The sequence below is a fragment of the Gavialis gangeticus genome, unplaced genomic scaffold, assembly GCF_001723915.1.
Source record: "Gavialis gangeticus isolate Ggan-Ray unplaced genomic scaffold, GavGan_comp1, whole genome shotgun sequence".
NCBI classification, from domain to species: domain Eukaryota; kingdom Metazoa; phylum Chordata; order Crocodylia; family Gavialidae; genus Gavialis; species Gavialis gangeticus.
In genome coordinates this window covers 12,173,187-12,200,713 of record NW_017729018.1, presented here as the reverse complement: position 1 = coordinate 12,200,713, position 27,527 = coordinate 12,173,187, and the positions used below count along the sequence as shown (strand labels likewise).

Here is a 27,527-nt window from a genome sequence, read left to right as displayed (position 1 = left end):
TTAGGATACTGTGGTTATGAGGCCATTTAAGTACGGCGGTTGATAACTTGGCGTTTGAATTTGGAACTCAAGATATCTGAGGGGAAGGAAAAGGCACGAAGTGTTTGGACTGCAGAAATACAAGGTCACAGCCTCTAGTCTGGGTGCCTTGGAAAACCGGGACACAACTTCATGCCATGAAAGCAGGGGAGCTGCCAACGCCTTATTATATCCGTTCTTTCTTTACAGTGATTTAGGTTTCTGTGTAAAAATGAATCTTGCCTCCAAGTTAAATCCTCTTCTAAATTCAGCAGCAAAAAAGGGAGAGAGAACTGTGTAACGCAGCACGGGAAACCAGTTCACGTTAGTAGTATGATAAAACAAGAGCTTCTGCTAGCCTTAGCATTGCATGGTGTTGTTTGTCACCTCACCCATTGCCCTTCCCTTCTTGCAAACTGATTGGGTTCAAACCAGGCCAGCTCCATCCATGAAATTCCATTTATAAATGACTTCCTTCTGGGAACAAGAAATGTTTATTTTGAACATGGTCTCTGCATTGCACTCTGTGAATTCAAGTTTTTGTTATCAGCATTTCCTGATGAGGCAGATGAATTTAACGCCTGCAACCTTGAAATTTCAGTTTCATTTTTTCCATGGGCAGCTGTGATATTGCACTGGTTCACCTTAGAGTGCATCGAGTGATACAGTTTTATTACCTGCTTTTTCACGCCATGGTTTTCTCTATATTCAAGAAAGCAAAGATCACCAAAGCAATCTATTGGGAGGCTTTGAGACTGGGTAGAAGCAAAAGATTGTTTTAATGTGCAGGGCATCTTAACACGGGGTGGTGACTCTGCTTATATGTTGCTGCAAGGTACCAGCAGTGTGAGTGAGATCTGTCTAAATCATCTTCTCCCAGCAGTGCTAATATTCCGTTACTTTTGGACAGTCACAACATTGCTTTGGCACTGCGGTGGTAAAGTGAGCTATTAGGTGGGTGATATCAGGAATAGCTCAGCCTGACATCATCCTAATCTCTTTCGTTACAGGAATGTCACTGTTTTTTGTATGGTTAGACAGCTGTTTCCATGGAAATTAACATGTGCCAGGAAACATTATTGTACAAGAACACTTGAAGATGTCATAGTCTGTAACCTCAGAGCCGTCAGCACCGTTTATCCAACAGCCCTTCAGCAGTGACGTATAAACTTGGGAAATTTTTCTATAATAACTGATGCATCCTGTGATGAGCACCCCTGCTGAGAGCAATTGCCTCACAGCTCCTTCTGGTCCCCTCTCTTATCTCTGACAGGAGCTGGTACTAGGTGCTGCAGAGGAAGAGGCAGGAAAAGCTGTGACAGACAGTTCTGAAATTCTCTTCTCGTGGAGAAATTTCTTAAATGATCAATGTGCATTTAGCTTAGGGCATAAACATAGGATTTTGACCTTTCTTGCACTAGTCACACAAGGCAAGGTCTCCTTAAGTTTATTCCTCTTTAAAATCATACTGAGCTCTCTGCCATAATTCATAGTTTTCATAGACATAAGAGCTGGAAGGGACCTCGTGAGATCATCGGGTCCAGCCCCCTGCCCATGAGGCAGGAAGTTAGCTGTGGTCAGATCACCCCAGCAAGATAAGCATCCAAGCATTTGGTTTTGGTAGCAGGGGACAGCAAGTTCCACTATAGATTATAAAAAAAGATTTCCTTATTTCAATTTTATACTTGCTATCCTTCCATCGTTACTGCTGTTAGGGGCATGGCTTTGCTTTGTGTAGGTAGGAGAAAACTTAGGAAAAATTTCACAATTCGTTTCCACGCTTTTGGGCATTTCAGCTTCACAAACAGGCTCCTATTCCCTAAACCAGATTTACGTCCTCTGGAGAAAAGTGCGTGACAAAACCCTTGGAGAGGGAATAGCCAGAACCCTGATGTGCTTATTTGCCCCTCCTATCTGTGTCAAAACTCGATGAGGGGGAAGATGTTTATAGCATGCAAGTTCCCTGTTGTCATTTCAGGAACAGGGGCAACAGGAAAGAAAACCATCCAGCAATCATTTAGGTATTCAGCTGACAAAACAGGGCTTGCATAATTTGAAATGCCATTGCGAAATATCCATTAAAAATACTTATTGCAGCTTAGTCTGTTTTCTTGTGGCCATCTCCAAAGAACCCCAGCGTGTCTGAAATGAAAGAAGTCGGGGGCAAACACTTTGCAGGCTTGCAGCTGGACATTTCTGGACCTATCAATGAATTTTATTAACATAAATCATTTCAGGCACTTACTTTATTTTTTAAGTTGAACCCCCACTTCCCAGAAGGCTGTGAATGATTTTTATATAGGAAGTGCCAACTTGTCATCTTAGTTGGACATTTTCCTGTTTCCATGCGGTGTTAGTGGGATGGGCACAAAAAAAAAGAAAAGCAATGAAGGCAAAGAGGGGCCAAATGCAAGTAAAATCAAGGTTTGATCTTGCAGTATATTGCCTGTGCTTGGTTCTGCTTTCCTCCCTGTGAAGTTCCCATGCTTGGAGTGTGTCTGAGGCAATAAGGTAATATGTCATGTGTAATGCAAGCTAAGGAGAGGAGTGAATTAGCCATCAGACAGGAATAGAGAAGGGAGGGAAGTGTTTGAATTAGAGTTGGAGTTTATCATCCAGTCCAGCTCCTGGCCACAGCAGGGTTATTCCCAAGGATCTGTTCTGTCATGTGTTGCCCAGATACTTTTTCATGAGTCCCTGCAAGACACTGAGTTGAAGGGCCAGGGGTGTGAGAGGTGCATGCAAGAGCCTCCTCATCAGCCGTGCTAGTACATCACAGCCATGAATCAAAGAACGACCTGGATTCTCTTTTCAGTGAAGGATACTTTTTCCCTCAAGCTCAGTCTCATGTGCCCTTCAAGAGCTAGGCCTGAATAAAAACGCTTGTATTGAATAGAAATGCTTGTATTGAGTTCAGATTTGAGGTGGAGACATTTCACCTGCTCTCCAGATCTGCTGGCACTGAAAATAAGTCTTCTGTCCAGCTTCCTTCTCGTAATTCTGACTCAGGCTTCCAGTAATTGGGGATGGCTGAAAAAAAAAAAAAAAAAAAAAGAAAAAAAAATACGTTTGGGTGGGTCTTTCGCGGGGGGGGGGGGGGGGGGGGGAAAAAAAAAAAAAAAAAAAAAAAAAGGAAATAATAGCCATGTGGTTGTGTCTGTCGCCTTCCCATCTTTCACTTCTGTCTTTGGAGCAGGCCTCTCTCTCTAGGCCTGGCAGCCTTCTCAAATGTTCAATTGAAATAACACCGCTCATGCAATCGTTGATTACTTTTGGGCTCGGGGCTTTGATAGCTTGACCTTAGTCTCTCTGTAGGAAATTCCAGCATACTGTTGATTGCATGGAACCAGACCAAGGATCTCATCAACTGCCTCTCCCAGCAGGAGCGTCTCAGGAACCCTCTTAACTGGTTGTGGTGTCGTGGCTGGATACATGCTGTAATGATGATTAGGTCTGACACGGCACTTCTCATCCAGAGATATCCAGCCCATCCCTACAATCCTGTTGGACCAGGCTCCCAGTAGCAGTGGCCAACAGGAGTCTGTGCACCTCTTACTGCCTAGTTAGGGCCCCTGTAGTAGTTTGCCTGCACCTGAATGTTGCTTACGTGCATTCAGTCCCGGGCAGTCACTGCCTGTTGTGCTAAGCAATGGACTCCTGCGCCCAGCGCAGCCCAGAGGGCTTATCTTTCAGCATCACTGCACAGTCCATCCTTTTATTGCCATTGTGAAAAGGGTGCTTTTCAAAATGGCATGTTGGGTTTGGTTAGGTTGAACCAGTTGCCTTCAAGGCAATCTGTTGCAGGGCTGTGAAATATGTGTTCTTTCATTAACATTCAGTCCCTCCCTGTGATGATTTTGCTGGGGTCTCCTCCTGCGGCCTCAAACCTGTGCTCTTTCTTTTCCTCTGAATGACTTGCTGCAGAATTCCTGGTCGAGTCCCCCAGCACAGTGTGAAACTGCTGATCCCACTGTACCAGTAACACTAGGGAAGCCTGCAGCATCCCATTAAAGTCTTAAACTTGTCTGGGGGGCTGGGCACTAGTTTTCTGCAGAGCTGCTTTGGGGAGAGATGAGGAAACAGCACTCAGATCATGAAGGCCAGCTAGTCTTAATTGTTCCCAGTGCAGTGAAAACCCACTGTGCCCCCGATCACTTTGATCAGGTGTTGAAAGGGACCATTGACTTACCAGAGTTAGAAGCGCCCTGAGAGTGGCAGGATGTGTGCAAGCAATTCAGTGCCATTACTGGAAATCAGGCAGATAAATGCTGTGCGTCTAGGGCGAGACAATGAGTGCAGTGTTCTTGGCTTGCAAGCCAAAGCGCAGAGGTTTGGTTTTAACTGGAGTGCTGTTATCATGCCTCTGATGGAGAGTGAAGTCCCAGTGAGCAGGCATGTCCACACCCGGGAAGGAAGTGCACCCACAGGTGTACACTGTAGTAGCACAAACAGCCCCATGTCCTGTTGGTAGGTAAGTGTTCATCTGAGCTCACTTTCCAATGAGTTCTTGTCAACCAGCTCCACAATTGCCTGCAGGGCATTTGAAGGATCTTAGGCCCTGGGCCTTGTCACTCTAGCGCCTTTGCAAACACTGAAGTCCCCCTGTCAGGCAGGTGTATCAGCCCTAAGCACAGGGCAGAAGTGAATCCTCAGAGGTGTCAGTTTTGTGCTTGTCTCCGATCTGTCCTGCTTGGGTTTGGATGGCAGAGAAGCCAGGCTGCGTTCTCACCTGTGTGTGTTCTGTTCCAGCTGTACTCTCCCGGCAGACCATTCGTGGGCTTAGATAGCTTGAATGACCAAGTTCCTGCTGTCCCGAACACCCCGCTCCTCGTAAGTTATCAGGTGAGAATGAGCGTCTGCTGCTGCAGGTTTGGGTACAAGGCTTTTGCTGTAATGTTAGAACCTGAAACAGGAAATCTGGGATCTGGGGATTGGTGAATGAGCAGCACTGAGAGGCCATTTTGGCTAAAACGAATTGGATCTCGCTCCCCAGCGTGGATGGTGCTGTGCTGTGTCTGAGCCTGTGTAGCAGAGGTCAGCATACAGGTGGGCCCTGCTCACATTAGCCAGCTGAAGACCTGTCCAGAACAATATAGTCTGGCCTGGCCTCTGAAGGTGGCTTCCAGCAAACTGTTGGACTCTGACAGCCTCCACTGCTTATTGCTCTGCTGCATTCTGTAAGGAGAGGAGGGGAAGGTTGAGGGGTATGCCCCAGTGCTGGGTGATTTAAATGTGAGGGTCTTTGACTTGTACTCAGTGCTGCTCATGTATTTGATTCACGTTATGTTTACCTTCAGTCGCAGACTCAAGCGGAGGAGGATGATGAAGGGGAAGAGGAAGAAGCAGAGGAGCTGGGGCACACGGAGACCTACGCAGATTACGTCCCTTCGAAGTGTGAGTCCCGACACTGCCTTGTCCTGTGCTGTGCCCTCTCTAGGTGTGGGGATCTGGGGTCAGTGCTGCCACTTCTATGTCCAGCAGGCAGGGTAGCAGGGTTTGCATTGCTACCTCTCCTATGCACGTCTTTGGATGTGGACTTCACAGGGCTGTTCAGATGCTGCTCTGCTTTCTGTTCCCTGTTTTAGCAGCAGGCAGGGCTGTTGGCTGATCCAGGGGGTGACTCAGCAGCCCAGGCCCTCTCCAGAGGGAAAGGCAGCATCATGTTGGGTTTTCCCAAAAACTCCTAAAGTAGAAGCAGTGATTAGAAGCATAGTCCTGCTCTCTCAGTTCCCAATTCTTCTGCTGCTCCCTCACTGTGGCCTTGGGCCAGTCACTCAGCCACCCTCAGCCTTCCCAGTAAAAACACAAGGGTGATAGCAAGCCTGCCATGGTTCCGGGAGGCCTCGGGCTTTCAGTGAAGTGCCTTGAGGTCTGCGGGTGAAATGTTGTGGCCAAGCACAGCAGGTTTGTTTGGTGACAGTTTTTCGTGTCCTTCCTCCTAGCCAAGCTCGGGAAACACCACCCCGACCGGGTGGTGGAGACGAGCACACTGTCCAGCGTCCCCCCGCCTGACATCACCTACGCCCTTTCCCTCCCAAGCTCAGTTGCTGAAGATGGGTCCCTCTCTGCACTACAGCTGGAGGCGATTGTGTATGCTTGCCAGGTAGGCCAGCTTCCCCGCACTCTGGGCTTCCCCTTACACATGCAGAAATTAAATGAAACCAGAGCTTTCATGAGCACGATGGTTATAAGCAGAAAATACAGCAGTCTGGGAGCATTGGAGCCCAGTGCAGGTTTTAGATGCTGTTAAGTGAGTATTGTATAACATTGGGTGCCAGGAAAAGCAGAACTGATGGAGCTTGAGTTCAAAGAGACTGAATTCTCAGTTCGTGGGACCTGGTGGGGCTGAGGCTTTCTGACTTGGCCCCTGTATCCTATCTGACTCGTGCCCAGTCGCTCAGCTCTGTGCGCTTCCCTTTACCTGTGTGGAGCCCCCTGCTACCAGCAAGCTGGGGTTGGTCACTGGTGGCAGACTGGGGTGCTCTGACACCACATGTGAGAGATGGCAGCAAAGGGCAGGTCTGTGGTAACTCCCAACTGTGGTTTGGACTTTGCAGCAACATGAAGTTTTATTACCCAATGGACAGCGAGCTGGATTTCTCATCGGGGATGGGGCTGGAGTCGGAAAGGGCAGAACAGTTGCCGGGATCATCTTCGAAAATTATCTGAAGGGGAGGAAGAAGTCCCTGTGGTAAGTGTCCTCTGAGAGCTAACATGTCAGGAATTCCCAAAGGCATATGCAGGCTCTGGAGCCAACTCATTCCATGGCCTTGGGTGAATCATTTCTATCTCTTGGGACCCATTTGCCTGTCACCTGCAGGGGTGATGGGAGGATGAATTACTGTTAATACAGCACTTTGACGTGGCAGATCATGTATGTGCAGAGGGGAGTCTAAACTGTTCCCATCGAAGCCAGTGGGAGCTACTCATAGAATTCACAGGCTGAGTTGATGGGTGTTTACTGCAGAAACATTGCACAATGCTCCAGGCAAGTTCTGCTCAGGGCTTGAGGCCGCTGTCAGATCTTGCACTGGGGTGTAGGGAGCCTGAGAAGTGTCTGGTTTTGCTCCACCTGCAGCATCTAGTTGCTGCACTTCATTGAATGTGCCCCAACGTGCTGTCTCCTTCAGTAGATAACCAAATCCGTGCTTTCCTGTAGGTTCAGTGTCTCCAACGATCTCAAGTACGATGCGGAGAGAGACCTGAAGGACATTAATGCCCCCAACATTCCGGTGCATGCTTTAAACAAGGTAAGGAGGGGAATCCAAGGCTGCCGTCCAGGCGCAGTTGATAGGCAGCATCTTTCCCAGCAGGTTATGCAGCGCGTGTATCCAGCCTTTTGGCATGTTCAGGGGAGAGAGGAGCAGCTGGGAGCCTGGGGGTGGTTATCCTCATTGCAGCGTGTTCTTTCTGGTCTGGGCTCTGTTACTGGAGTCGCACAGACTTGTTTCCCAGTTGCACTACACATCTGTAGGAACTGCAGGTCCTTTGACTTCTGGAAAAGTAAAAGGCGTCTCAGGGCAGGGTCACACAGCATGCTAGTTTTTCCTAGAGTGTGTGTGCAAGTGTTGCACATACTACAGCAGCAAGACTTCTGCTCATTCCAAGACGTGGTGTGAAATGGCCTGAATGTGCATGTTCCTCAGGGTCCCTTTTTCTGTTCCTGTTAGTAACAGGACCTGAGGGGTGAGATATATCTGTGAACTCCTGATGCTGGGCCTGGCAAAAACCCAACACAATGGGTTCTGAACATGTATCCCCTTTAAGGTCACTTGAGTGAGTCTGTGCCTGCCTGACTTCCTCACTTGCAGTGCTAAGCAGATGTTAGCACTGCATTGCAGTTCCTTCCAGAGGAATCTTCCTGTACTCAGTAGCAGTTGTTTAAAGTTTTTCTTGCCTTGTGCGTGTCTAGCTCCTGCCTAGCTCACCAAAATGCCTACCATTTCACTTTGCGTGCTGTTGAGCATCCACAGTTCCCACCAGAGTCTGTGGGAACTGCATGTGTTCAGCATCTCTAAAATCAGGCCTTTGGTGGACTGAAACAGCTGTTTGCTCTTAAAACCAAGAGGGCTTTGAATGGCATTTTCTGCAACTCATTGTATGCTTTGTTTTTCCTTTGTACAATGAAGTCAGGTACAGTTGAACCATAACGGTATTGTACAATAAACAGGAAGCCATCTTCTGCAAGGAGGTAAACAACCAGCGGGGAGAGGCTTTTAATTATAACATGCAAAGCTGTTGCTTAAAAAAAGAAATAAGTGACTCCAGCCAGCCAAGAACTTGCCTCCAAGTCAGGATTCTGTGTTCATTAAATAGATCCAGATGTGCCAGCACGCTGACAGTGAGAGACATACATCTAAGTGCTAAAGGTTTCTGTCATCATGAAACCTCTGTGCCAAATACAAGCTTTAAAGAAGTTTGTTATTAGTGAGCCTTCGTGTCTCTTCTCCCTGTACTGGTTGCACGATATGAGTATAACAGCTCCTTAAATGCAACACAGCGTGTTGCATACGCCCTGTATCTGCTGTCTTCCAAGCTGTTTTGGTTTCAGGCAGGCGATGAAGTGAAATGTGCTATACATAAGCATTTTGAGTGCCTGGTCTTTTCTTACTCTTTCTCTATAGATTAAATACGGTGACACAGCTACCTCAGAGGGAGTCCTATTTGCCACTTACCCTGCTTTGATTGGTGAAAGCCAAGCGGGCGGACAGCACAGAACACGATTAAAGCAGATTATGGACTGGTGTGGGGAGAACTTTGACGGAGTTGTATCCTAGAAAGATAACCGATATCTGTCTCCAGGGAGCTGAGCTCAGTAAAGCCACTAGTACTAGCTGTCCCAGATGAGAGTGAGCTCAGTCTGGTCATGAAATGGGATTTTGAAAATGCTCCATGTGACTTTTTTGTGCAAGTGGCTGGAATTTGTGCTACTGGGTCCCTTCAATCCCGTTTGAAAATCTTCCCATTAGAGCATCTGTGGGAATAGAGGCTGGGTGGATATGTGACTAATATTTTCAGCATTCTTCCCCTCTGCGTGACAATGGGACGTAATTCAATAGGGAACAACAGAGGAAGGGTGGAGAATTGCTGCAGCCTTTGAGGAGCAGGGAGCCTGGAGTGAGAGGTTCTGGGTGGGTGGGATTCAGTTTGAAGGGGATTCAGCTATGCTGGAGGGAGTTGGCTTGGGATTTCCTTCACTTCCCTCAATGAAGACCATGCACCTCGTTCTCCTTAACTGACATTCCCCCGTAGATCGTATTCGATGAATGCCACAAAGCCAAAAATGCTAGTTCCACTAAAATTGGCAAAGCAGTGTTGGACCTTCAAAACAAACTGCCTCTATCCAGGGTTGTCTATGCCAGTGCCACAGGTAAGAGTCTGTGCTGGGGGATTCCCTAGTCCCAGTCAGCTAATAAGGTGTTGGGTGAAAAAATAGTTGCATGTGACCATCCTTTAATACAGGGGACTTGCAAGTCAGGACTTGTGGCTTTCTTCCTAGCTGGGCAACTTGTCTTGTGACCTTTGGGCAAGTCCTCTTAACCCCTTGCCTGCTGGCTGGTCAGTCTGTATAGCACTGCTTCCCTGACCAGCGTACAGTGAAGGCAGGGTTTTGCAAAGTTCTCTGAAAGGCCCCACAGAAGCAGGAAAACTAACTCCTTTTTGGAAAATGCAGTAAGAATTTATTGTGAGCTTTCAAAAGGGCTGGCTCAAGCAAGGCCTGCCTAGGGCGAAGCTATTTGCAGCTGCTGTGGTTTTGTTAACAGTGCGTTCCTTGCAAACAGGTGCCTCCGAGCCAAAAAACATGATATACATGAGCCGCCTGGGGATCTGGGGAGAGGGCACCCCCTTCCGTTCGTTCGATGAGTTCCTGCATGCAATTGAAAAGAGGTAGGTCCTGGGAGTCCTACCTGGCTTCTCTTCTACAAGTCCTGGCTTTAGTTTGGGTCAGGGAGAAACCCATTGCTTGGCGGCACTGCCCTTTGCCACTGGTTCCCTGGCTGTGCCCTTTTCCTTCCTTCCCAACTCCCCATCTGTTTGGCTATTAAGTACTGAGCCGTCCTGTCAGTGATGGAGCAGAACACTGTGTCCTCCTTAGCAATGAGTGTTAAATGAAGGCAGCTGCCAGTGTCTGTTCAGAATAAGAGCAGACATGGCTTGTGCTGGAGCTCTTCTGGAGGAGCAGGGGAGAAGATGAGGCTGTTGCACAGTTCCAGCTGGTCAGACAGCCTCACTTCTCATTTTGGTTTCACCATCAGCTCCATTGGGATTAGAGAGAAAGAGGAGTAGAGATTTGCTCACCCAGGAAATGTGGAATGGGACCTGCAGTGTAGGGACAGAGGGCAGGGTTTGTTACTGCCCAAAGAGAACTTGACGGAAATGCCAAACCCTAGCCTCAGGCCTTAGTTCTCCAGCTGGGCCTGCTCCTCATTGCTGCTGTTCAGAGCAAAGGGATTTCCCTAATGGCCTGTATCCATCTTTCCTCCTCAGGGGTGTTGGTGCAATGGAAATTGTGGCGATGGACATGAAAGTGAGTGGAATGTACATCGCCAGGCAGCTCAGTTTCTCTGGAGTCACTTTCAGGATAGAGGAAATCCCGCTGGATCAGCAGTACAAGCTTGTCTACAACAAAGCAGCACAGCTGGTGAGCCGGGTCCCCACCATCCCTCAGTTCTCTCCAGAGAGCCGTGACAACAGTTCTGACATCCCAACAATATGAATATCAATGACACAAATGGGTTACTGACCTGCTTCTCCTTTTGATGCTTCCAGTGGGCAGAGGCATTGATGGTGTTCCAGCAGGCTGCTGACTGGATTGGCCTGGAGTCTCGGAAGTCCTTGTGGGGTCAGTTCTGGTCTGCTCACCAGCGTTTCTTCAAGTATCTCTGTATCGCTGCTAAAGTCCGGCGCCTTGTCGAGCTCGCCAAGGAGGAACTGGCAAAAGACAAGGTATGGCACTTGAGCGCAGCTGTGGAGGTTCGGTAAGCACATCTCCTGGCAGGACGTGGGCATTCAAGGGAGGTCTCACAAATGCTGTTCTGTAGCAGTGAAGCTGATTGTTCTTGCAGCATGGTTGGAAGACGATGGTGAAGCCTTTTGACATCACTGAGATGTTTACAAAGATCACTGGAGCCAAACAGGGTTGCCTGGTTCCAGATAACACACACAGTCTAAGTCCCACAGCCCTGCTGATGGCCCCTCTGTGTTGCTTGAGACCTGTGTTATACTGAGGTGAATGAGCATTGACTCATCTTTCATGTCACTGGTCTCCCCCCAGCATAAACCTGTTGCATACTGAAGCCCAGCCATGCATTGCTTAGTACATACTTCTCTGTCACCTGGGTGGGATGTGGGGGGGAAGAAAGGTTTTTTCACAGAAGTTAATCCATGATTGTTCCCAATGAAGAGGCCACATGTTGCTTACCGTATCAGCGATTTGAAGGTATCTAGCGCCTGTTGGTGAAATCAGGTCTTCGGGGGTTTCATTTCCAGCCGTTCAGGATGAATGCAGGATTGTCCTTAGCATCGTTTTACAGCAAACCTGATGCCATGCTTTTGGGAGAATGCTTTGAGTTGACTTAGAGCTGACAGATATACCCAATTTTTCAGCTCTGGCGTGTCTTGGACTTGCAGTCCCTTGGAACTGGGAAATTTGAGTCAGGAACAATGTAGAGCAATCGGCGAGTTTGTTATCAGGAAGGAAAAATAGTGCTGCCTGCTAATACTGGCAGGCTGCGAGGGCTGGCTTACAGTGTAGCATGACACCAGTTTGCTAACACAGGGCTGTGCTGCCCTTTGCCTCTCTCCCCAGTGCATCGTCATTGGGCTGCAGTCCACCGGTGAAGCACGCACCAGGGAAGTCTTGGACGAGAACGATGGGCACCTAAACTGCTTTGTCTCTGCTGCAGAGTGAGTCCAGATCCTTGTGCTCTTGGGGCTGAGGAGGGAAAGTGGAAAGGCTTTAGCATGGTGGGCTCACTGCCAGGGTGGCTTACGTACTGCAGTTCTGCCCAGGCAATGCCTTCCACCTCAAGCCCCGAAAAGGCTTCGCTGGGGCATTCAAGATGCCGCATTTCCCAGGCCCAAGCTTCTCATGCACCCAGAAGAGCCACATGTGCAGCTACCTGGGTTGGGTACCCAGGAGTGGAGGGGGAGGGGGTGAGGCAGAGAAAGAGAGAGAGAAAGAAAGAGACATGCCTTTGATTTTTGCTGGGTATTTCATTGAACTTATCTGGGTAACATGGCCCTCAACACTGAGATACCGCAGGGTATTTTTAAGCTTACAGTATTAAAAAACAATGAACAACACAGCCCTACTTGGTGAGAGGTATTAAGACCCTACAGGTATCTTGACATGGGATGGTACAATCAGATTTATGTCCTGCTGCAAAGTTGGGATTTCAAACAATCACCTTTCGACATCGGTACAAAGCAGCAGATGGTTCTCCCTGCCTTATCCCAGGAAAGCGCTAGCATGGGTTGGACTGATGCATGAGCTCCTTTCTTCATGACTGGGATAGCTCACTGTATTCAGCACAGGGTCAGCCATGTTCTCACAATTGCCTAAGTGAACTCAATCCATATTCAAAAGCAACTCAGACCCCGTGGAGCCTCAGGCCCTGTGCTCTGTCTCCTCAAGGGAATAGTATGATATCTGTCTCCCTGCAGCACCTCCAGGCAGTCTAAGTAGATTGGTCTGGCTTTACCCCCTGCCCTAGTTCCCTCTGTCTCACAGTGGGCAAGTATCACATCCATGCCTCACCACTGTTGCTTTCAGCATTTGTTTCAGCCAGAGCTCATTAAAGGCTCATCCACCAACCCAGGGGCTTGACCCCCTCCCTGTGCAGTCAGCATCAAAGCATAATCTCTTATTTGCCAAACAGCCCACAGATGCATCCTTTTGATTTCACCTCTTCTGATTTTTTTTTTTTTTTTCCCTCCTCCCCAGTCACTGAGACCCGCTACATAGCCCATGTTTGCATATCAGTGTTCTTTACCTGGAGGCCCAGCAATTCCCAGTTAGGCTCAGAAGAGTGTGTTTGCCAGACACAAGTGAGCTGAACTCCTCTGCCATTTCTGGCAAACCCAGTACCTGGCAGGGAAGTGGACACATTAGGCTGTGCAAAGCGTTGAGATCTTTGGGAACGTCGGGACTTACCAGATTTTTTGCTCCTGATGTAACAGCTTCTAAATCTAGAGTGTCCCACTTCAGACCTGCTATATAAAGATCTGATAGCTTTGGTGTGTCATGTGGCAGCACCACGCCCATGATTGTCTGTGCTTATGTTGCTGTAGTTTCCCAGAACAGTTTTGCTCCTGGGTCTGGTAGAAGCAGATGGAAATCTAAAAGAGAGAGTGTTGTCCCTTGTATTGCATGTGTGGCATTCACCCAAAGTCCCTGTTCCAAGGCTGCAGCTTTGCAGCTGCAACCCAAGCTATCTCACGTCACTTCCCATCAGGGCCTTCCGGTGAAACAGCCACAACCTCTCCACACGAGTCCCTGTTAGCCTGTAGATCTGAAGCATACTGGCTCAGACTTGCTTGCAGGGAGATAATGCTGGATTTACCCCCTTTCTCTCTAGCACAGAGTGCCCTCACAGATACACGCTGATACAGTATAACCAGCAGCTGTTCCTATTCCGGGTAGCTAGAATAAATTTTGCATCTTACTTTCAGAGGCGTCTTTCTATCACTAATTCAGAAGCACTTTCCTTCAACCAAAAGAAAGAGAGAAAAAGGAACTGGCATTAAAAGAAAACGTAAGACCCCCCTCCCCCGCCCAGCGTCTGCCCTCCTGCCTTGCCGCTGCACCCCAGCCACTCGGCTTTCTGTGTCTCCTCCTTCCTTCCCCCACTTCATGCTTTTGCTGTTTTGCCCTGGTTTTGGTTTGCCCCCTTTCAGTTCCCTGCAACAGTCTCATCCTAGGCATGTAGCTAGTTGCCCTCCAGGTCATTTCCCCACCCTCAAAACCTCTCTCGTTTCCCCCAAAGTGGTTACTAGCCCCTGTGACTTGCCCGGTAGCCATGCCTCCTTCCCTCTCCTCCTGCCACACAGGTTACTCTTGCTGTCTCTAGACTGATGGGCAGAGTCCCAGCTGCACGTGCAAGCCCTCTTGCTGCCAAAGAGTTTTTCTGTCCCGCACCCCTAACCTTATAGCATGGCAGGTGCCCTGGAAAATATCCAGTCACCTAGCAAATCCCTAGCCGCAGCTGCAGGTAAGAACAGTCTCCTGTGTGACCCGGGGTTCTCTGCAAGAGGGATGGGGCAAAAGTGGGAAAAGGACAGAGTGGTGCTGATGGCTCGATGGAAGCAGCCCTAGCAGGCTGCCACACAGGCCCAGTCATAAGCAGGGGCCCGTCTTGCTGCACTTGGGAGTCAGTGATTGCTCTCCTGCCAACGCTAACACACCAGCCTTTTTCCTCTAGTGACAGTTAAGTCTGCACCTTCTCCACAGAGGTGGAGGGGTGGGACACACTGCTTTGCTAACACAGCACCCAGCTAGAACCAGGCTCAGCCATGCTCAGGAGATCATGGCCAGCCTCAGCCCTGATGAGAGTGGCTCGTTCTTCCTTCTTTCCTTCCTTTCTCTCTTTCTTTCTCTTTCTCTGTCTGCCTCTCTCTTTCCCTTCCGAGTTGTCCGTGTCTCAGATCTGCCTTTTGCTGGGGCAGTCTCTGCTCCTTTGTGCCTCCTCTCTGCGAGCCAGTGCTTGCTGCTATGCGCTGCCCCACGAGGACGGGGCCCCCACTCTCACACTGCTCGCTGTCCCTCGCAGGGAAGCAGAGAGGCCGCTGTGCTAAGGCCCTGCGGGGCAGCTACGATCCCTCCAGCGTGATCAAGATCAGCGATGACAGCAGCACTGACTCGGATGTGGGGCTGGACAGTGACTTCAACTCCTCCCCGGAGTCCGTGGTTGACAATGATGACGTCATCTTTGTTGAGCACACCTACAATGGCTTTGCCTCCGAGGACAGAGGTGAGCCATGCTGGGGTTAATGCCTCTCCAATACAGGGACAGACCACAGGGGAGATACCATCCCTCAAACTAGTGCTCTTCTTATGTATATTGAGGGGGGCATTGCTTGGCTTCCCAGCAGGGTTGGAGAGCTGATGCAGAGCTGGTGTCTTGGGGCCCTCCATGGAAGCAGCTCTGCCATCACAGCTGAGTTTGATCCATTGAGTCAGTCTGTGTGTCTGCTAGGGACTGGGCAAGAAGAGCTATGGATAACCCAGGCTTCTTGGGCCTGTTAGACCACCCATGCTATTAGAGCCCTGAGTCACATGCCAAAAGCAAACAAATGGCTTGCAGGCCTTGTTCTAATTGGAATTGACAGTGGGGTGTGGGTGTGCACATGTACACGAAATGTTAGCCCTCAGGAGAAAGCTCTCCCACACATGGCATGCGAGAGTGACAGCAGCTGGCTCCTCTGCTAGGTCCATAGGGGTCACCCAGCAATTGTGCCTCTTGCTGCTCCCAGGATCTCATGTTTGCCACTTCCTGGCTGGCCTCTGAGCCTGTGCTTTTCACCCCTACAGGCAGTTTGTACTTGCCAACTTCCCAAAAGGACCTGCACAGCCTGGGAGTGATCGAACACGTGGAGAAGATGAAGCAGGACCTCCTAGCAAAAGTAAAAGCACTGGGCAAAGAGCTACCTCTCAATACCTTGGACGAATTGATCAATCACTTTGGAGGCCCAGACCACGTGGCAGAGGTATGGCGGCCTGGGCAGGGGAACTGTCTCTGTGAGGTAGGGGCAGCCAGACTGGTTGTCCCTCATGTCACCTTGAGTGGGCACTGCCATGTCAGCTCTGGAAGGGGTGTACCCATGCCCCCAGCGTCATGTGCCCCCTCTTGACTGGCTGCACAGACTGAGTTTGCAGCTGCTGGCGATTGCTGTCACCTGAGTCTTTAGTTCCTGAACTGTTAGACCTTCCCTGAAATACACTTTCTGGGGATGGCGGGGAGGGTGTGTACGGGTGTGTTTCATTAACATCCTGTCTCTCCCATGCCGGGCCATGCAGATGACGGGCAGGAAGGGCCGGGTGGTGTGCAGGTCAGACGGCTCGGTCGTGTTCGAGTCCCGGGCAGAGCAGGGCCTCTCCATAGACCACGTCAATCTGAAGGAGAAGGAGCGTTTTATGAATGGGGACAAGGTGAGCAGGGCCCAGCGTCTGCCTGGGAGCAGGTGTGGTGAGACGGAGCAAGAGGGGACCTATCAATTGTTCCCTCTCCCTTCCTCTACGCCTCCCCTTTGCACCCTTCTACCAGCTAGAGTTTCCTTGCTCCTGAAGGCTGTCACTTGTTCCCTCTCCTGCTGGCAGAGGTTGCTGAGCTGGAGCCTTGAGCCTAGAAGCTGTGCTCCTATTAGCCAGAAGTGGGTGCTGCACAGTGTTGTGGGGTGGCATTTCAGGCTCTACACACCCCCAGCAGCTCACTGCCAGCCCTTGGGCCTGGAAAACCAATACGAACCAGACCCTACTTGGAATCAGCAAGGGATCCCATGGATGGGACTGACCCTGCAGCCTGGGATTGCTCAGCTGCTTCCCCTGCAGCCACATCCCAGGTCTCTGGGGACTCTAGTGCAACTCCTCACTCTGGTTGTGTCTCTTGCAGCTTGTAGCAATAATCTCCGAGGCCTCCAGCTCAGGTATCTCCCTCCAAGCAGACCGGCGGGTGAAGAACCAGAAGCGTCGGGTCCACATGACACTGGAATTGCCCTGGAGTGCAGATCGGGCCATCCAGCAATTCGGTAAGAATCTGGTGCTCTCCATCGCTTCCCTTCCACTCATTAGCTGTAGAACACGGGTCAGGCCTTTGGTTCATGTGCAGCCTTTGCCTGACATCCCAGACTGTTTTGGGAGCCCAGTATCACAGTGGGGCAGTCCTGGAACGTGTCCAGCCTGGAGACAAATCCAGATGTGAAGCAGCTGGCATTGCGCTGGGGGAAAGTCCACATGGGCTTGGGGATGGAGGATTTCTGGAGCGAGAAGGGGAAGCACTTGTGTGGACAGGGTGGACTGCCTGTAACTCATGCAGAGGAGTAAGGGGCTGGACTGCAATAGCAGGTTGTGGTACAGCAGACTGAGCTGGTTGTGCTGTGTGTGCAAAGCCAGCACTGCACCCGATCACTAGCCAGTTCCCAGGGTGAAGCAAGCCTCTTGTTCCTGGAGCATAAAAGGAGTGCATGTACAGCCCAGTTTTACACAGGGACTCTATGGATGGCATATTCACATGCTCTCGTCCATGGTAAGCCAGGGTAGCAGGCTCAGAGAACGGTAGAGGGGATGGGGCTGAGCTTAGCAGCACCAAGGTGGGGAAAGACCCCAAGAAGCTGTGGATGGATTCAGTTTCCAAACCACTGCTCTTGGTCACTGGCAGAGCAGCTCCTTCCCCACCAGGCAGACCAGGCTAGTCTCATCCCCCTTATTCACCCCTTTGCACTGGCAGGTCGAACACACCGATCGAATCAGGTCTCTGCCCCGGAGTACGTCTTCCTGATCTCCGAGCTGGCAGGGGAAAGGAGGTTTGCATCCATCGTTGCCAAGCGCTTGGAGAGCCTAGTAAGTGCCGGGATAGGCGGCAGTGCAAGACTCAGAACCTCCCAAAGCAGGTCATTTGCCAAGTGCCCGGGTCCCACATACATCCCCCATGCGAGGGATTACACTACCTCTCCCTGAAACGCATCTCTGTGGTGCAAGGAGGAAGCTTTCCAGCAGGCTGGTAGCTGAGAACAGGAAGCCAAGCCAAATGCAGTCTATAATGGAGATGGCAGGAAGGATTTGGGGAAGCAGGCTGTAAACCAGCTGCTGGAATTTCCCCATCATGTCAGAAGTTCACACCCATTCCCTTCCAAAAGGCAGATGGGCTCTTTAGTGACTTATACGCCAGGCAGCACCTTGGACTCAGGTATTACCATTTCTGGCAAATGCAGAATACATTTGTATCTCATCAGATTGGTGCCTGCCTGTAGCATTGCTGAGCCTTGCTTGCTTTGATCATCCTTCCCTTGTTGGTTCACAGCAGCTCAGGGAATTAAAAACACCCTTGAACATAAGGGTGATAAGCAACCTACCTGCCATATGGAGGCTGCACAGCCACGTAGTATGTGATGCATTAGGAGGCCGTAGGAGAATGCCCTGGATGTGTCCAGGGAGGATGGAAGAACTAATCCCTAACAGTCCCATTTAGTCCCGGGAATAGTGGTGAGGTTGATCTGATACAACCAGTTGATGTGGCCAGAAAAATGTGACCTGAGGAATCAGTTTGTTACATGAAGCTTAACTGATCTTCATTAAGGATGGAGCTCTTCCTCCTCCCCAGCCTTTCTTAAAAGTTTCCTGCTTGCTGTCTTTTTCTAGGGTGCCTTAACTCATGGAGACCGAAGAGCCACTGAATCCAGGGACCTCAGCAAGTACAACTTTGAGAACAAGGTGCCTTATAGCAGCTCCGCGTGGTATCATAGCTAGTCCATTTGAGAGCAGTTGGCACACCCCTCTGGTAGGATGAAATCAGTGCTGGCTCCACCAGGACTTAGTCCAGCCCTGTGAGAGCTGGGACCAGAGTTTCCCGTGTGGTTGCAGAATGTCAGCACCGGGAGTGTGTAATGGCTCTTGAGAGCACCTCGTTCTTCCCGTCAGGGAGGGGAGACTGTTCCTCTTTGTCCTACTGGAAGGCAGGGGAGAGATTGCCTATCTAGAGAGGGCATTGGTGTCTGAGCCAGGGTGAGAACATGCAGGCTGCTGTGCTCAGGCATCACTTCTGCAGCTTGCATTGTTTTAGAGGAGCCCCCTTGACCCCTGATTGTCAGGTCCCAAAGCTTCCCCTCAGACCCCCAAGGCCCATGCTCTGGGGCTGCATTTACTACAGTAGCATCTGGTGGGAGGTTCTTCCTGCTCCCCTCCTGCTGCTGGGCAGGACCTTGTCCCTAGGGACTCTCCACCCTGCAAGGAGGGAGTTCAGTTAGATTCACCCGTGTGACCATGCTCTCCTTGCTGCAGTACGGGGCAAGAGCGCTGGACAGAGTCCTCACCACCATCCTCACCCATGGCGAGAGCAAGGTGCCCGTGCCCAAGTACTATCCCGGTGGAGAGGCTGCGTTTTTCCATGGTGAGGATGGCTTTGCCTGAAGGGTTTCTATCTGGAGATGCTGCCTGCTGCCTTAGCTGTTTGGGGCCAGAGTATGGGTCATGGGAATGGCGCTGGGAGCAATTCATTGTTGTCTGGTGGGTGGGGAAGACCAAAGGAAGGGGCCAGGCAGCAGAACTGAGGCTGAGAATGCAGCAGTATCAGGACACGAGTCAGATGACGCCGGCTCAGGGAGGTGGGTTTGCCTGCTGGCAGAGTGGCGGACTCTTCAGGGCTGCTCCGTGCTGGGAAGAAGGTCCATGATACAGCTCATGAGCGCCCCCCACTGTCATTGCAGAAATGAAGCAAGGTCTCGTCTCTGTCGGGATCTGCTGCAGGGAGATGAAGTATGGCTCCATTTCCGTGGAGAAGGGTGAGTGTTGGGTCATCCCATGCACAAGGGCCACAGATACTCGGCCTGCAGGGCAGAGCCAGGTGCCAGCTAGGACCAAGGGAGCACTGAGGATGGACAGGGTGTGAGACCACACTGAGAGGTGGGGGGCACAAAGGGGCCATTGCTGCTGACTGGCCTGTTGCCCCCCCCCACCTCACCACATTCTTTGCCACCATTGCAGACTGCTCCATCACCAAGTTCCTGAACCGCATCCTGGGCCTGGAGGTGCACAAGCAGAACATGCTCTTCCAGTACTTCTCCGATACCTTTGACTACTTGATCGAGAAGGACAAGAAGGAGGGCAGATACGACATGGGCATCCTCGGTAGGGAGGGGAGAGGGGCCCAGACCCCTCCAGCCGGGTGTAGGTCCAACCCCCACCTTCCCTGCTTGCTTCTTCTGTGGCCAATAGCTCTCCACAATGTCCATCTGCCACCTCCAGCCACTGTTAGCTGCGACTGGCCCGTTAGTGTTCAGCACAGTTACACTCATGTCCAGCTTATGCTGCTTCTGACAGCTCTGTTGACCCTGTGACAATGGATGTCCTGTCGTGGAAGCATTAATGTCCTTTCTGCCTTAGTCTCCCCCTGTCAAACCCAGCTTCTTTTGCCCTCCCTGGGCTCTCCAGTGCTGGGAACGTAGTGGGGTAGGGGGCAGGGCTCTGTGTGCTGGATCTGGGCATGAGGTGGGGCAGGGGGGGCACTTGACTGTGGGTTTGGACCCAAGTGAAGGGGCTGGCATAGGGAACAACACCACAAGGACCATGGTGATTCCTCCAGAGGAGGACAGGTCCCTGGTACAGCTACTTAGAGCTCTGGGGGCTCCTCTGGGACAACGGGGTTTGTTCAGCACCCAACCATAGCTCTGCCCAGCCCCTGACCACGGGATCCCTGCTAGTGAATGCAAAGAACCCTCCTGCTTGGGAATCACCTGCCAGGGGATCAGTTACCCTGGCTGGGTGCCTTGGCAGCTGCCAAACAGAGCTGACCTGCAGGGCGCTGGCATGGGGAATCCCTGGGGAGGGTTGAACCAGGGCCAGAAGCCACTTCCCTCCACCCACGCTGTGCCTTCCAGATCTGAGAGGGATGTGCATATTCTTTTCCTGCCTCCTCCACAGACTTGGCCCCGGGAGTGGATGAGATCTATGAGGAGAGTAAGGAGATGTTCCTGACCCCTGGGCACCCCCAGGACGGCCAAGTCGTGTTCTACAAGGTAAACAGGAGTGCAGGGAAGAGCCTGCCCAGCAGCCCTGGCCGTGACTGCTTGGCCCCACAACTGTCTTGCAGGCCACCTTAGCTTGAGCTGCTGGTGTAGGGCTGTACAGCAGCTGGAAGGAGCCATTCCCCTGTGCGCTGTAGAGCTAAAGCCCTGTCACAAATCAGGGTGCCTGGTAATAGGTGCTGTATGGAGGGGCCAGGCTGATGTCCCTGCCGCAGGGAGCTAAGACAGAATGATAAAGGGGAGGGGATGAGATCCCAGGAAAGACCCCTGCCCCAGGCATTTGGCTCACCCTGGTTTTCCCCCCATCCTTTCCAAGGATTAATGTATTCAGCAATAGAAGTGTCCTGTGCCGCCTCTGAGCATCAGGAAGGCATTATGCTCACCTCTGCTTTCCTGAGCCGGGTGAGGGTCTGGGTACCATGGCTGGGCAGAGATTCCTGCAGCAGTGAGAGCCCAGATTTCCTTGAGGCAGTCACACGGGCGCTTTTAGTGTAGTTCAACGGCTAGCTCTGGCTTGGGCTTCCATCCCTTGGAAGTCCAGCTTGGCTGTCTCGGGGCTGAGGGGCCTTGCAGCATGTTGAGGACAGCTGGGCTGAGGGGAGACCCTGATGCCCCCCTACCCCGAATAATGCCACATATTTGTCCTGATCAGATCAGCGTCGACAGGGGCATGAAGTGGGAGGACGCGTATGAGAAATCTCTCAAACTGACAGGAACCGACGATGGCTTCTACCTCTCCTATAAGGTGAGCTTGCTGCCCACGAGGTGCCAGGGCCATGGGCCATAGGTTTGGGGTGATGCCAGCTCGAGAAGGGCTGGTTTGGCAGGCACCAGCCAGGGGCTGGTGGAAGCAGTTGGCTGATCTCTGCCTGGTCATGGGGTCCCCAGGAGAGCCTCTGGGCCATCCACAAGTGGGTAATAGAAGCCGCCTTGGATCCAGGTGTGCCGGCAGGTCAGCGGAGGAGGGAGCTGGTTGGAAATTCCCTGCCCCCTGTACACAGGCACTCCCTGTCCTGCCTGCTGTGGCAGCAACCCCTGCACTGCATACCTGCCTCAAAGCAGGCCAGGCCAGAGGTCCCCAGGAGGCTGCAGGGCCAGGGAAGGCTGTGCCAGGGCTTGGTCTGTTGTGTGCATCCTGCCACTCACAGCAAGGCCCCAAGGGGAAGGCCTGGGGAAAGCGGATTCCAGTGGTGCCAGTACCTGGGCAACCTGGACCCCTCCGTGCCAGCCACACACGTGAGCATAGTTGTGCACCTTGCACCCGCAGGCCCGGGGCTCCAAGTACACCTGTCTGCTGGCAGAGCAGAACCGTGGCAAGAACTTCCTCCTCTACAAGCCCAACATCGGGAAGCAGAGCCAGGCCGAAAGCCTCGACAGCCTCCTCAAGAAGTACCGGCGGGTAGGTGGGGGGCTGGCACCCAGCTGCTGCCCTCGCTCATTCAGTCACTGCAGGGCTGAGTCCTGTCCTCACACAGGCACCTCTGCCCCAGCCCTGGCATGAGACTGAGCCACTTATGTTCCTCTGGGGTTCCCAGCGGGTCCCTGCTCTGTTACAGCCCTGCAACTCGGGCCCCTGGCAGGCGCCAGGGAGATGGGCGGGGGGCATCTGGGAAGATGCTGGCCATTCACACCCTGCACTGCAGAGGGCGTCCTGGCCGAAAGCCTGCACTGTGGCCCCTGCCTGTGCCACTTGCTCCCATTTGCTCAGGCTCTAGCACTGCAGTTGGTGCTTGGGAGACGTGGGGGTGACAGCAGCCCTCCTTGTCCTGTGGCTGTCACGTGCTCCTCCCTTCCCAGGCTGGCATTGCTCGAAGCACTGTCCTCCCTGGTTAACAGGGAGAAACTGAGGCCTGTATTGACATGACAGGCTCGGGGTCACTCCCAGCTGCGACAAAATGGGGGTAGAACCCAGGTGTCCTGATGTGCAGCCCCGGGCTGCCGACTCCCTGCCCCAGGAGAGCAGGAGAGTCTGAGCTGCTCCGGCTGCTTCCTTTGCAGGTGTCACCCGAGGAGGCCAAGGAGCACTGGGAAAGCAACTACCTGTTCTCCCTCACCAAGTGCAACCACGCCATCTGGTGAGTGAGGCCTGGCCGGGGCCCGGGCCTGGCTGTGGGGGAGCAGTGCTTTCCCTCCCCAGACAGAGCCCCCTCTCTGGGGTTGCAGCTGCCTGCCCAGGTTGGCTTGATGCCTGTGTTAGCTGCTCACACTGGGCCATGGGCTGCGAGGGAAGCCCCAGCCCCAGCCCCAGACTTGCCCTGCTCAGGTGGGCTCTGAGGAGCGGTCAGAGGAACCCCTCCCAACATTACAGGCTTTGCTCTGACACAAGGCCTTGCAGTGTTGGGGCAGGCAGGGGGCAGTTCCTGCCAGCCAGTTCTTACTTCTGAGGGGCCCACAAGCTTTGGGAAATGGGGCAGGGGCAGGAGCTAGCAATAACCCCCCTGCTCTTCTCCCTCTGTGATGGTAAAGGAATCGCAACTGCAAACTGATCCAGGAGGGCAAGGAGTGCTTCCAGGGCATGCGTCTTCGCCACTATTACATGCTGTGCGGTGCCCTGCTGCGGGTCTGGAGCAAGATCGCCAGCATCATGGCAGACATCACCAACACGAGCTACCTGCAGATTGTCCGCCTTAAGACCAAGGAGAAGAAGAAGCAAGTGGGTGAGTGATGGGGCTGGTACTGCAAGCCTGGGTATGGGCAAAAGGGCCACTTGGGGTGGCGGCGTGGCAGGACATGCCCTATTCTTTTGTCCTGAGGGCAGATAAACTTAGCACAAGGGTGTGATCCAGGCAGGGGCCCCCCAGGTTTCAGGACATGAGGGCACCCCAGTTGCTGCCCGATAAACCGCAGTGACTTCCGGCCCAGTGCCAGCATTCAGCGGGGCGGTGGTGCAGGCTGGGACCTGGCTCAGTGCAGGGACCCTAGGCTTGCGCCCCTCCTGGATGTCTGGGCCTGAGCAAGCAGCAGGGGCATGTTTGCAGGGAAGCAGGGAGCTGCCCCCTCAGATTGGCACAGATGTGCAGGGGATGGAGCTCCCTTAGCTTAGACGTGGGGACTTGGGCACTGAGGAGACTGACTGGTGCCTCCTGTCATGTCTGCCCCACAGGGATAAAGATCCCCGAGAGCTGCGTATACAAGGTGCGGGAGGAACTGAAGCAGATGCATGAGAACGTAAAGCGGAAGCAGGACCAGCGGCTGCTGCTGGTGCAGGACAGGGGGCTGCACTATGGCCTGCCCCAGCACTTCCTATCCCCACTGCTGGACCTCACGCAGGTCCCGCCCCCCCTGCCCAGACACTCCCTCAGCCAGAACGAAATCCTGGACTTGACCTACAGCCCCCCCAGCGACAGCCTTCTCGACATGGCGCCGAACCCAGAGCCAGGCACCCTGCACTTCTCTGCCGGGCCGGGCCTGACACCACCCCAGCAGCACAGGGTGCCCTTAGGCTACGGCCTGGCCCCGGCCTATGAGAGCCCTGTCATGCCCATGCTGCCAGGGGGCCCTGGGCCCCTCCACCCCACCCTGCACGAACACTTGCCCCTGGCTGCTACAGACCACCTGCAGGCCCCACCACTGCCACAGGATGACTTCACCCAGCAGGAAGCCAACATCAACTTCAAGGAGATCCTGGAGGAGATGCTGCGGACGCTGTCAGTGGCTCCCCAGGATAGCTCACTCCCGCAGGAGCGCCAGAGCGTTATCCAGTTCAGCGGACCCTATGGTGACCCTTGAGCCACCGGTGCCTGGTGCCTGCACATCCAGTATCCTTTGCTGGGAGTGGGGGGAGCCCCGGCCTCAGCCTGGAATGCCCCACAGGCAGGAGTGGGGCGGGAGGCTCTGGCTCTATAGAGCAGAGTTTGTTTATGCATGAGGCAGCTGCCTGCATGGAGACGGACAGAGGGAGCAAGCAGAGGAGCCCGGCCTCATGGTCATTCTGCTCCAGCAGTCCTGCTCAGGCACGACCCAGGAGGGCCACTGACAGACCCCCCCACCTTCCCTCAGACTACTGACCTGCTGTCACCCCACTCACCAGGCAGGGAAGCAAGCCAGTGACCGGCCCCTGTTGCCAGCCATCCCAGGCAGGTTCTGTCAGGTCGGCTGGAGTCAGCCTTTATTTCAGGCATTTGCTGCAGAGCTCAGTTCCAAGCACTCAGCTCTGGAGGGGACGGGGCAGGCACTGGGCCCAGCCCAGAGGCAGGGACGGGGAAGGTCGAGAGACCCCTGAGTGTGGAGCCCCTGAGCGAGTGTGCCTGTCTGCAGAGGGCTGCATGGGGGACATGTTAAACTGACGACTCCTAGCGCACGCTCCCCCAGCCCAGTCTGACAGCCCCTCACCAGCAGGGACCTGACACCCGCTAGGGCTGCAGCCAGTGTCCCAGCCCGGTGGGGTGCCCCCCATTCTTTACTGCTGGGACCCCATTATCAGTCTTCTGCCGGCCAGCAGCAGAGGGGCCATGGGTCCCATCCCTGTCCCTACCCCTGGGCACACTGAGGGCTCGGCAAAGTCACATTCCCCTGGACCCTTGTTATTTGTACAGCCTGTCACCCACCAGCTCAAGCATCCCATCCTGCCAGACAGGCAGGGAGAGCAGCCCCAACTCCAGGAGCACAAGAAGAGGCCCAGGCTCCATGTCTGGATCTCCCTTTTCCAGCACGGCCTACGCTAGATGTGCCTGGGAGAAGTCAGGGGCCAGCAAGGCAGGGCCAGGCAGCAGCACCGTCCATGCTGAGCGGCTACAGCAGGTGCCATCTTCAGTACCAAAGAGCAAACTCCTGCTTAGCAGAGAGTATCCGTCCCCATCCCCATCCACCCCCTTCCTCCCAGACCTGCAGGTGCCTCAGTTTCCCATCTTGTCCCGTGGGGATAACACTCCCCACCTGCACCAAGCATTTTGGAATGCATCTCACTGCAGTGTTGCTGCTTCCGGCCTAGGGCGGGGGAGCTGCCTTCTCCCCTTCCTTCCCCCAGCACATGCAGCCCTTCCAGAGAGATCCCTGGGGCAGCTCCATGCCCACCTTGGCCTGTACTGTCCCTCCCCCAGGCCCCAGTGCTGGCCAGGAAGGAGGAAGGGCTGTTTCTCCTGATCCGCTCGTGGCAGCCTCTGGGCTTTGCTATGCTGGGCAGGCTGGTCGGTCTTGCTGACACCCCTTTCCCTGGGGCTGGGGGCTTTGATCAGAACTGCAGGCAACCTCCTTACCTTGCATGAGCACCAAAGATGGGAAAAACTGTCCCCCTCCTTCCCCCAGAAGCACAAGCCCAAAGCGTGACATATGATGGGCGAGGGGCACTCCTGCCCAACCCTCCCACCGTCTCCTGCCTGGTGTTTGAATGCTTCTCTGTTCCCAAGGACGTGGTGACTCCTGACCCCTTTCCTAAGAGGGGAGAGAACAGCCTTTCCCAGGCCTCCCTGGAGCCAGGACCTGCCGGTTCACTGGGGCTCTGTTTACAACCCTGCCTCCACCTGCGCCCATTTAGGAGATGCCCTAGATTCGCAACACTCAGCCACAGCTTTGAAAACCCCTTTTTCCCTCCAAGCTTCTGGGCACTTATTTAATGTCTCGTCTCATCCATTCGGGCACTTGTCGAACCCTCAGCAAAAAGATAACACCCTCCTACCCCCAACAAAGACCCGTTTCAAAGAGGCTTATCTCAGGAATAACCACCAGGTGCTCTGGTTCTGGTCACGCCTTCCCAGGGGATCCCCTGAAACCCATTCCCTGGAGTTGTATGTGGTGGTTTTGTTGCTGTTTTTAATTTTAAGATATATGCAATTCTCCCCACCCCATCTCTGGAAACGACAGAGCACCTTCAGGCAAATTCTACCCCTCGCCCCCAATCCTGTGTTTGCGTCAGGGTTTAATAATATGTAACGATATCTTTTAACTAAATTATTATGCTGTCGTCCTACTGATTGTATGTATTTTTTTAAATAAGTCCCTTTACCTCTCCCCCCTTCCTTTTTTGTTAGCACTTTTTAATCTGCTTGTCGTTTGCCTTTGTTTTTTTTTCTATGTGTATTTATAATTAATTGAGATGTATATATGTACAAAGATTTTTTTAGAATATGTGCCTTTGACTAATAATTCCTAAATTTTCTACTTGCCTCAGAAGGATAATTTTTTCATTCTGCTCAGTAAAGATGGAAAGGAAGCCACGTGTGAGAGTTCTGTAAGTCCCAGCTCCGTGTCTGTCCGTCTGTCTAGGCTTAGTGTCCGTCTGTCTGTCTGTCGAGGCTTATAGGTTCCCGTAAATCACCTCTGGGCATTGGAATTGTATCAGACACATGAATACTACTGTGATGGGGCCAGCAGCCCTGGAAAAGCCTAGTGGAGATGTTTAAAATGCCCCGGGTCTCCTGCAAGTCACTTGTCTTGGTAAACCCCGGGGCAGATCGGCGCTAGGTTATTGCCACTGGCCATCCTTGGGCTGTTCAGGTCTAGCGTGGACAGGTCTCCACCCTGCCCAAGCTTTTGTGGTCAGATGTCACCTTGCCAGAGCTGACGCAGCTCAGAAGTGAACCCCTGCTTGGGGCAGGCAGCGGATGGGAAGGGGGATAGGCAAGTCCTTCACTTCTCAAATTGTCCCTGCCCTTGCTGATAGGCACTACATTCCTCTCCCTTTGCCACAGCAGGACTGCCCTGGGCATTAGGGACACATTTTTCTGAGTCAGGCTCCATCCAAGCTGCTTAGAGCGGTCCTTAACTTTATCAGACTCAAGGGTCCCCCTGGGAAAAGGGCAGCTCCTAATTTTCACCATTTTTTGAGTGCAGAAGTA

At 52.7% G+C, this 27,527-nt stretch overlaps 1 protein-coding gene across 6 annotated transcripts in view; it reads left to right on the top strand.

The window, feature by feature from the left end:
* The window catches only part of SBNO2 (strawberry notch homolog 2), a 117,331-nt gene extending 90,425 nt beyond the window's left edge, over positions 1–26,906 (top strand). For all 6 annotated transcript variants that reach the window (XM_019513541.1, XM_019513540.1, XM_019513542.1 and 3 more), the window contains 27 exons: positions 4,768–4,860; positions 5,316–5,412; positions 5,961–6,121; positions 6,576–6,709; positions 7,178–7,268; positions 8,643–8,786; positions 9,271–9,388; positions 9,801–9,906; positions 10,507–10,660; positions 10,789–10,965; positions 11,828–11,925; positions 13,693–13,775; positions 14,790–14,990; positions 15,551–15,726; positions 16,037–16,168; positions 16,629–16,764; positions 17,463–17,575; positions 18,374–18,445; positions 19,013–19,121; positions 19,438–19,512; positions 19,715–19,858; positions 20,651–20,745; positions 21,407–21,499; positions 22,022–22,153; positions 22,753–22,829; positions 23,221–23,411; positions 23,858–26,906. In XM_019513541.1, coding sequence (XP_019369086.1) covers positions 4,768–4,860; positions 5,316–5,412; positions 5,961–6,121; positions 6,576–6,709; positions 7,178–7,268; positions 8,643–8,786; positions 9,271–9,388; positions 9,801–9,906; positions 10,507–10,660; positions 10,789–10,965; positions 11,828–11,925; positions 13,693–13,775; positions 14,790–14,990; positions 15,551–15,726; positions 16,037–16,168; positions 16,629–16,764; positions 17,463–17,575; positions 18,374–18,445; positions 19,013–19,121; positions 19,438–19,512; positions 19,715–19,858; positions 20,651–20,745; positions 21,407–21,499; positions 22,022–22,153; positions 22,753–22,829; positions 23,221–23,411; positions 23,858–24,483 — 3,828 coding nt within the window. In that variant the 3' untranslated portion in view covers positions 24,484–26,906. The remainder of the gene's footprint in view (positions 1–4,767; positions 4,861–5,315; positions 5,413–5,960; positions 6,122–6,575; positions 6,710–7,177; positions 7,269–8,642; positions 8,787–9,270; positions 9,389–9,800; positions 9,907–10,506; positions 10,661–10,788; positions 10,966–11,827; positions 11,926–13,692; positions 13,776–14,789; positions 14,991–15,550; positions 15,727–16,036; positions 16,169–16,628; positions 16,765–17,462; positions 17,576–18,373; positions 18,446–19,012; positions 19,122–19,437; positions 19,513–19,714; positions 19,859–20,650; positions 20,746–21,406; positions 21,500–22,021; positions 22,154–22,752; positions 22,830–23,220; positions 23,412–23,857) is intronic.
* Positions 26,907–27,527: the final 621 nt, after the last annotated feature.